This window comes from Protomyctophum parallelum (genome assembly GCF_964188405.1).
Source record: "Protomyctophum parallelum genome assembly, chromosome: 4".
NCBI classification, from domain to species: Eukaryota; Metazoa; Chordata; class Actinopteri; order Myctophiformes; family Myctophidae; genus Protomyctophum; species Protomyctophum parallelum.
In genome coordinates, this window is record NC_139700.1 from 13,143,518 (window position 1) to 13,153,517 (window position 10,000).

The 10,000-nt window shown below is 45.7% G+C and overlaps 1 protein-coding gene across 3 annotated transcripts in view; it reads right to left on the minus strand.

Annotated features, from left to right (window-relative positions):
- Window positions 1-10,000, minus strand: part of LOC310856921 (transcription factor SOX-6-like) — a 167,801-nt gene that overhangs the window by 91,167 nt on the left and 66,634 nt on the right. For all 3 annotated transcript variants that reach the window (XM_083762474.1, XM_083762472.1, XM_083762473.1), the window contains exon 4: window positions 1,762-1,978. In XM_083762474.1, the coding sequence (XP_083618600.1) occupies window positions 1,762-1,978 (217 nt within the window). The remainder of the gene's footprint in view (window positions 1-1,761; window positions 1,979-10,000) is intronic.

Below are 10,000 nucleotides of genomic sequence, written 5' to 3' on the forward strand. Positions count from 1 at the left end.
ACAAATCACGTTCCAAACCATTGTCACCCAAAATTGATTCATCATCTAAGACTTCTATTGCAATCTGCACAAATACCAAAATACAGTAGAACAGCAATTGTTCATGTGTCAACTGAAAGAGAATTCTGTATTGATCTCCCATTTTATTCAACAAACGTGTTAGAGAGAGAGACAGAGATATATACAAAGCTGTCAGCCTTGCTGGTTTGAATTACACACAAAAAGCACCCTTTAAGTGAAATAGCATTGTCACACAACTGGTTGAAAAGGACTTTTTTCTTTTTCTTCAAGGATTGCTAGCAATTCACAAAATGTTTACAAGGTCCGGGATGGATTTGTTTAAGAGCCAACACTCCATGCCTTGTTTCACTTGTGTTTTAATTCCTGGCTGACTTGTTGCTCTCATTTAGGTGTTTTTTTGTATACATTTATATATATATTTTTTTGTATTATTCTTTGCTTCATACATCAGGAGAAAGTATTTTGAGACCCGCAGTATCAATTGCCAAACAAACAGACTAGTGCCAAGTTCAGACTAGAAACTATTTTAGCCCTGATTATCCAATTGGCAACATGTTTTGAAGCTCACGAGAAAGGCCCAGAATGCAGGCAAATAGGCCTATATCTTACAATAAATACACTGAATGTCTGTACGTACGCGCATGTGTAATCTACCGTACGTGGTGTCTGACATCCATGTCTCCAAAAAGCCATTGCACCCCGTCTTTAAAACACACAGATTTCACACACACGCACGCACGCACGCACGCACGCACGCACGCACGCACGCACGCACACACACACACACACACACAGAGAGAGAGAGAGAGAGAGAGAGAGAGAGAGCCATAAGTCATACTAAAGTTACACTAGTTTTGTATTGCCATCCACTCGGCTCCTCTTAAGTCTGACAAGAAGCTGTCACAACAGTGACATCACCGCGAGTCTTCAACACACACACACACACACACACACACACACACACACGCGCGCTGCGCGCGCACGTACACACACACACGCGCACACGCATGCACGCACACACACACACACATTCAAGAGCGCCGGCTGCTGATAAGACACAATGCTATCATTGGGCAGAAGACGGCGTATATGGTTTCACAGATAGACGCCTTGGGGCTGCGTCGCTCCCACAGTCACTCTGCTGTATCTATAGAACAAAGCTATACACCTCTAAATGACAGACATCAAGGCGCTTTACAGAGAGAGGGGGGGGGGGGTACCTCAGATCTTCACATGGGTGCGTTTTGGGGGTGTGCATGGGGGGCAAGCCGAGGCATGCTGGGAAGCTCCCGGTATATAAGGATGTCCCGTATGAGGGGACGAGATCTGAAGCATGGGGAGCTAAGAGAGAGAGAGAGAGTGAGGCTTTCCGTGGTTGAGGTGAAGCTCTGATGAGAGAGGGCTCTGACACTTGTAATTTAACAGCTTCAAAGCTCTTTAAGCGGAGGATGTGGAGAAGAAAAGTGAAAACGTGTGTTTGCGCACACACACGCACGCACGCATGCACGCACACACGCACACGCACACACACACACACACACACACACACACACACACACACACACAAATGCACACACACACACAAATGCACAAACACACACACATGCACACACTCACGCACGCACTGAGTATTCCCCTTCTTCTGATGAAAGAACGTATGCACACTACCTTGAGTACTTCACAGCTGACGCACACACACACACACACACACACATATACACACGCGCACACCGTACGTACCGTCGTGCTCTGTCTTGGTGAGTTCCACCAGTTTCTTCTGTTTGAGCGTGTCCACCACGTCAGCCAGACTGCCTTTACGGCGTTCTGGCGTTCCGAAGGCTGCTAGGCCGCCGCTCAGCAGCTCGTTCCCGCGGTCCCGGTAGCCCACGTCCTCTGGCTTGGCAGGAGAGGTGGAGTTGATCCGGTAGGAGGCCGGGATTTTACTGTTTTCATTGTCCTGCAAACACACGTGAAGACAAAACCCCATTAGATCAGTGGTTCCCCCAATAATCTATTTTACGGCCCGGGCGGTGGCGTAACCGTCTGGGCAGTCGCAGTGTGCCGCGGGTTCGACTCCCGAGCCCGACACGGCCTTTACTGCATGTCTTCCCCCATCTCTCTCCCGTTTCTTGTCAGCCTACTGTCTGTCCCTTCGAAAAACCAATAAAAGGCGTAAGCCGCAAAAACAATTTTACAATAAATGACTGTAAAATCTATTTTAGTTTAACTCTGATAGTGTATACAAACTATCACTTGGGGACCACCTGGAACTCCTTCAAGGACCCCAGACCCAACTTTGGGAACCACTGCATTAGACCAGTGGTTTTCAACCCATTTCATATCAAGGTCCATTATTTATTCGGCAGCATTTGAGCCACCTGACCACCATTTGATGACATTTAGCCTCTCAGACCTAAAACTAAAGAATATTTTGTTGTCGTTGGATACAATTTGCTGTATTGATGTTGGTACCATCAGGAGAGATAACAGGCAAACGTTGATCAAAATAACAATTCTTCTACATTCTCTAATTGTATACGTCTTGTAAATTAAGTACTGCGGCCAAGGAACCCATTGATGCTGACTTTGGTATGACCCGGCTGAGGATCGAACCCTGACCTCCCGGTTTCAGGGCGGACACTCTAACCACAAGGCCACTGTCTGGTCTGTAATGTCTCTCTCTTCCTCCTTCACAGAACTTCTTATACGTTTCTTCTGTCCTCCCCTCCTTTCCTTCCCCACTCCCTTATTCCTCCCTATCTACCTAGCAGCACCACGTCTATGGAATAGCCTCCCCATGGACCTGACTGTGGAATGTTTTAAAACAGGCCTGAAAACCTTCCTGTTTCGGAAGGCCTTTTTGTGCTGAACTGTCGCTTTGCACTGTTTTGCACTGTTTTTGTTAACCCTGTTTTTAACCTTTTATGATAGATCATATGTTTTTAACCTTGTAGCACTCTGAGATTCCTTGTGAATGAAAAGTGCAATATAAATAAAATTCATTATTATTATTATTATTTATCTACTGTTCCTACATATTGCCTACCGCGGAGTAACCTTGCGTCATCAGGCGTTTCACCTCGGAGGAAAGCCTGCAGGTCTGTGTTTCAAAATTGCTGTGTGAACCGGTCTGGAGTGGATGATATTGTTACGTCCTGTTGTAGTCATTGTTTTGTAGTCAACAGGCAGGAACCATCATCTGGAACTTCCTTTCCCTCAAACCGGAAGAATAACAATAAAAGCTCTCGTAGCCTGCAACTTTTATTAAGAAAAATCGGTTTGAGGGAAAGGAAGTTCCAGATGATGGTTCCTGCCTGTTGACTGATGACTACAAACAATGACTAGGACATGACGTAGCGATATCATCCGCTCCCGACCGGATCATAAACCCAAAAAGGAATGCTGCCCAGGCTAACCGCGGAGTAGGCCACTAGGAAACGCGGAAGTGAAATTACTGCCGGCGAAGAAAAATCAGACCCGTCTGAACTGAGTGGTGCTGTACTGTACCGGGTGTGTGTTCACGAGTGTGTTCACGAGCTCTCAAATCCCAATTCAGCTATCCCTGATCAACGTTAGCATTTAACCTTGGCATGGTCGGGCGTTCGCGGGCGGCTCAAGTTGCTTTGAACACACGATGAACCTCTGTGGCTCATTAATGAGGTATAGATCATGTTGTGGACTCTGAGGAACGATAGCCCCTCCGATCTGCTATACTTACTTATACCGTATAGCCTAAATATACATCTTTTGGGAATCTTTAGCCTATAATGACATTCCCAAAATATGGATGGCAAGTTGAAAGTGGGTTAAAAGGTCAAGAACACAGGTTTAGTAACATTCAGAAGCAAACTAAGCTTGAAGGGACGCTAAGTGCTTAATTCTCTTACGGGCCACACCTGTATGGGAACTTGGGAAGGCGAGCGTTTTCAAGTATAGGCTACTCCCAGGCTCTCCTTTACTCAAGTGTTTACTCTGCTATTGGCAGGTATCTCGAAATGATGACTAATTCAGCAGATTGTGTCCTCTAGTGTTGCTCTATGAGGTGTATGGCCATGTCATACACCTCATATATCTTCATTTGTTGAGTTTTGATTACACAATAGGCCTGTTTTATACTTTGACCTTTTTGAATCCTGCAACTATCCTAAAACTAACACTAAAAGCTACAAAAATCTAAAAGAAACTAATAAAAACTAGCAAACCCACTCTAAAAACGAAACTAAAAAAGTAAAAACTAAAACTAAACTATAATGAAAAGTCCAAAACTATTATAATCTTGTTTTGAGACGTCACTCATACATTGCAGCTTTACACATGCATGCTTCACGAAAACATTTAAAAAAATATTCATCTGCAGGAATGTTCCATTATCACGTTGTAGCCTACCTTCTATATCTATTTTTGTAAGCGATCCTTGTTTACTCTGCTGCCACGGCCCCCCTCCTCCCTCCTCGGTCTTAGGGGGGGGGGGGGGGGGGGGGGGGGGCGGTGGTTAGGAGACACAAGGAGCCCTATATTTACCAAGGAGAGATAAGCCCTTGCAGTGAGGCGAACACATTGTCCAACACAACAGACACTTGGGCACAGGTGTTCCCATGCCGCGCGCGGGAGCGGCTATTCCTGGAGGCTTTCTCCTCCCTCTTACTCAGCGCAGGGGGGGGGAGGAGGGAGAATCTTGGGAGAACTTTAGAAGGCTTAGGTTTCAAAGACAAGGGGCTTTGGCTAACAGGGAGATCTTAAGACGCCCTTGAAGCGGCTCTCTGACGACAGGAGGCCCCCCCACACACACAGCACTCGGTGTTTAAACGGAAGATGGATGGGTGATGAAGATTAGGAGATATACAGATATACATTAAAGTGACACTATGACACTGCAGAGTATTCTGTGTGTGTTTCTCTATACTCAGCAACTTGAGCCCTATAAAAAAACTGCCCAAAAAACAAACAATAGCTGACCTACAAGCTCATAACGCATTGCGACACCAGGGTGAAAGTGGTTAAATAATTGTGGGGCTATGCACTTTTAGAGAAGATTTTCTAATTTATAGTGATACATAAATATTAAATATTCCCTCGTTTAAATCCTTTGACTCTAACATGTAAACAAAATGAAATAAGAAGGTTGACTCTGGCTTTATCCAATTTTCCAATTTTGATTATGGAAGGTTATGCAAATCGGCAAGTTGTCCTATATATAATGCCTAATTTGCATATTTAAATGAACAATGCAGAAAACTTAATTTATTGTAAAACCATAAATCATTGTAAGTAATCATGCAAGTAATAAACTGGGGAAGTTTCATGGTGATAAACTATTTAATTTTTCTTTTCTTTTTGAGGGGCACTACTGCGCCCCTCAAAAGGTTTTTAGTTAAACAAACCTTAAAAATGCCATTGACAATGAAGAGAGTTTAATGTTTGTTTTGTCCGTGTTTGTTTTACATCACCATTACTTCACCTATTAATAATAGCAACATGAGTTAGACTTTAATATATTAGTGCCCCTCACTTCACACAGGTGTGATTTTTTTCATCCTATTCACCTGTTTATAGGTGAAAATAATAAAATGTGTGATAAATATGAAAAAGCTGCTTTTTTCCCTGTGGAATAAGAAGTACGTCGGGGGTGGCTTATTGTCGGTATCAGCCGGTAACACGCGTGGGAGTCTGTCCCCGTTACAATGCGCTAGACCCGTGGGAGATGGAGTCTGTCCCCGTTACAATGCGCTAGACCCGTGGGAGATGGAGTCTGTCCCCGTTACAATGCGCTAGACCCGTGGGAGATGGAGTCTGTCCCCGTTACAATGCGCTAGACCCGTGGGAGATGGAGTCTGTCCCCGTTACAATGCGCTAGACCCGTGGGAGATGGAGTCTGTCCCCGTTACAATGCGCTAGACCCCTGGGAGATGGAGTCTGTCCCCGTTACAATGCGCTAGACCTTTGGGAGATGGAGTCTGTCCCCGTTACAATGCGCTAGACCCCTGGGAGATGGAGTCTGTCCCCGTTACAATGCGCTAGACCCGTGGGAGATGGAGTCTGTCCCCGTTACAATGCGCTAGACCCCTGGGAGATGGAGTCTGTCCCCGTTACAATGCGCTAGACCCGTGGGAGATGGAGTCTGTCCCCGTTACAATGCGCTAGACCCCTGGGAGATGGAGTCTGTCCCCGTTACAATGCGCTATACCCCTGGGAGATGGAGTCTGTCCCCGTTACAATGCGCTAGACCCGTGGGAGATGGAGTCTGTCCCCGTTACAATGCTCTAGACCCGTGGGAGATGGAGTCTGTCCCCGTTACAATGCGCTAGACCCCTGGGAGATGGAGTCTGTCCCCGTTACAATGCGCTATACCCCTGGGAGATGGAGTCTGTCCCCGTTACAATGCGCTAGACCCGTGGGAGATGGAGTCTGTCCCCGTTACAATGCTCTAGACCCGTGGGAGATGGAGTCTGTCCCCGTTACAATGCGCTAGACCCCTGGGAGATGGAGTCTGTCCCCGTTACAATGCGCTATACCCCTGGGAGATGGAGTCTTTCCCCGTTACAATGCGCTAGACCCGTGGGAGATGGAGTCTGTCCCCGTTACAATGTGCTAGACCCCTGGGAGATGGAGTCTGTCCCGTTACAATGCGCTAGACCCGTGGGAGATGGAGTCTGTCCCCGTTACAATGTGCTAGACCCCTGGGAGATGGAGTCTGTCCCCGTTACAATGCGCTAGACCCGTGGGAGATGGAGTCTGTCCCCGTTACAATGCGCTAGACCCCTGGGAGATGGAGTCTGTCCCGTTACAATGCGCTAGACCCCTGGGAGATGGAGTCTGTCCCCGTTACAATGTGCTAGACCCCTGGGAGATGGAGTCTGTCCCCGTTACAATGCGCTAGACCCGTGGGAGATGGAGTCTGTCCCCGTTACAATGCGCTATACCCCTGGGAGATGGAGTCTGTCCCCGTTACAATGTGCTAGACCCCTGGGAGATGGAGTCTGTCCCGTTACAATGCGCTAGACCCCTGGGAGATGGAGTCTGTCTCCGTTACAATGCGCTAGACCCCTGGGAGATGGAGTCTGTCCCCGTTACAATGCGCTAGACCCCTGGGAGATGGATTGCTGAGGTGGAGCACCACACCTACCATCAGCTCCCAGAACTTCCCACACGACTTGCCGCACCCAAGCCGTGCTATTCATACGCTGAGTTGGCGATGCCCGGGATCGAACCCATGAACTTGTGGTCCAAAGGCGAGGGTTCTACCGACTGAGCTACCCGGACTGTGGAAGGGTTATCATATATTAATGTACTTGTATTGACATATATTAATGTACTTGTATTGACATATATTAATGTACTTGTATTGACATATATTAATGTACTTGTACAGTATACTTGTACTTGTAGTCAAGGCTGGACTACAGTATAATGCCCTATACTTAAAGGGGAAAACCACAAATTTTCAACATTGAACTACCGGTATGTCATTAATATACCTTAGAGTTTTTGTGTAGAAGTATTATTAAAAAAGTCACCCCTTTCTGTGTAGCCTAGAACTGGAGGTCTAGGACCTGGGGTCATGTGATCAGTGACATCCTGAATATGTACTTTGCAAGCCAAAGAGTACAAAGAGTTGTGTTAAATGTGCTATAAATGCTGAGTGCTATATAAGTGCTACGCAATCTTATGTATAGATGTGTTATGTGTAGAGCATAAATGACATCATTGATGTCATAACTAACCCTATTTGTAGTTCGGTCAGGTTCTCCTCTAGACTGTGGAACCATTGGCGCACTTCTATATTATTTTTTATTCATTATATTGTTGTGGTTTTGAGGGGCGCTAGCCCCTCCTATATACAGGTTTGTTTTTCCTTAAACAACATTAAAAATGCCATTGACAATGGACAGAGTTTAATGCTTGTTTTGTCACTAACACAAACCGTAAATTCCATTAACAATGAACAATTTAATGCTTGTTTTGTCCTCGATGTTGTAAGATGATAAGAGCGACCCTCACTTCACACGGGTGTGATTATTTTTTATTGTGATATGGAATATTGTGAATAAAGTTTTTAATTGAAATAAAGGTTGATTTGATTTGATTTGATTTGATTTAAACCTATAAACAATTGGTATGGTTTTGCACACTGATTGGATAATGAAATCTTGTCTGGCGGACTAATATGGGCATAGGACAGACTTGGCCGACGCCCAGTCCGCTCACATCACTGGACATTAACACTCTCTTGTCAAACTGTATCTTTTATGGCAGGTAAACAGGTGAGGGCATTTCTATTTAAACGTGAAGTGGTTGCATTGGTGGACAATGATAATTACTATGAAAACCTTTCCACTACTGCTCTCATGCTCTCCAAACATTTCCTTCTTGATGTAGAAGGCTGAGGAAACTCAAATATGGTCGTTCCATTAGGGACCCTATACTGTAACACAACCTGGAGCCAAATAATACTATACTGTAACACAACCTGGAGCCAAATAATACAATCGTATGTGCGCGCACACGCACGCACACACGCACGCACACACGCATGCACGCACGCACACAGTAGGAGGTGAGAAGAACCGTGCATGGGGCGTTGCTCTCTGGAGGAAGACCAGAGATTCCTCAATGCCTGCAGCACTGCCTGCAGCGCACGCACACACGCACATGGCGTTTTTGTGAGTGTTGTGCAGGGCATACTATATATGCGCGTTTTGCTTGGAGGACGTGCATGTGTGTGTGCGCGTGCGTGCGTGCGTGCGACTGTCTTGCCATGCATTCGTACAACCACTGTATACTGTATAGTACTTGCATATGCGTGCGGCCACATAAACCTCCTCTGTGCATGCGTACTGTAGTCCAGCACACATAATTCATCATTCAGTGTTTTATGACTGCCATGCCACGTTCACCACGTCTGTCACATAGACTTATAGCTCACCATGTCTACTCTGTCCCATAGACTTATAGCTCACCATGTCTACTCTGTCCCATAGACTTATAGCTCACCATGTCTACTCTGTCCCATAGACTTATAGCTCACCATGTCTACTCTGTCCCATAGACTTATAGCTCACCATGTCTACTCTGTCCCATAGACTTATAGCTCACCATGTCTACTCTGTCCCATAGACTTATAGCTCACCATGTCTACTCTGTCCCATAGACTTATAGTTCACCATGTCTACTCTGTCCCATAGACTTATAGCTCACCATGTCTACTCTGTCCCATAGACTTATAGTTCACCATGTCTACTCTGTCCCATAGACTTATAGCTCACCATGTCTACTCTGTCCCATAGACTTAAAGCTCACCATGTCTGTCCCATAGAGACTTATAGCTCACCATGTCTACTCTGTCCCATAGACTTATAGCTCACCATGTCTGTCCCATAGAGACGTATAGCTCACCATGTCTGTCCCATAGACTTATAGCTCACTATGTCTGTCCCATAGACTTATAGCTCACCATGTCTGTCCCATAGACTTATAGCTCACCATGTCTGTCCCATAGAGACTTATAGCTCACCATGTCTGTCCCATAGAGACGTATAGCTCACCATGTCTGTCCCATAGAGACTTATAGCTCACCATGTCTGTCCCATAGACTTAAAGCTCACCATGTCTGTCCCATAGAGACTTATAGCTCACCATGTCTGTCCCATAGAGACTTATATTATTATTTATTCTGCATTTGAGCCACGGACAGATATCCTTGCGTGCACGCTCTCGCACGCACGCGGTCTTTATGTGCATCGCTGCGTAAATTGCGATATTTGGGGCTTGATTAGAGCTTAATTTGACTTAGTTATTAAAATAAACGATGATAGCTTAGCATCCCGGACATCTGATTGTGTAACACAGTGCAAAAGCTAGCGGATGTTGTGATCAGCTGACCGGAAATCGCCAGATTCCCTCTATTCGGTCAAAATCGGCATAATGGTGAAGTTACCGCCACCATCAGGACTCAGTGTCTAATACATTATAGTTCACTATA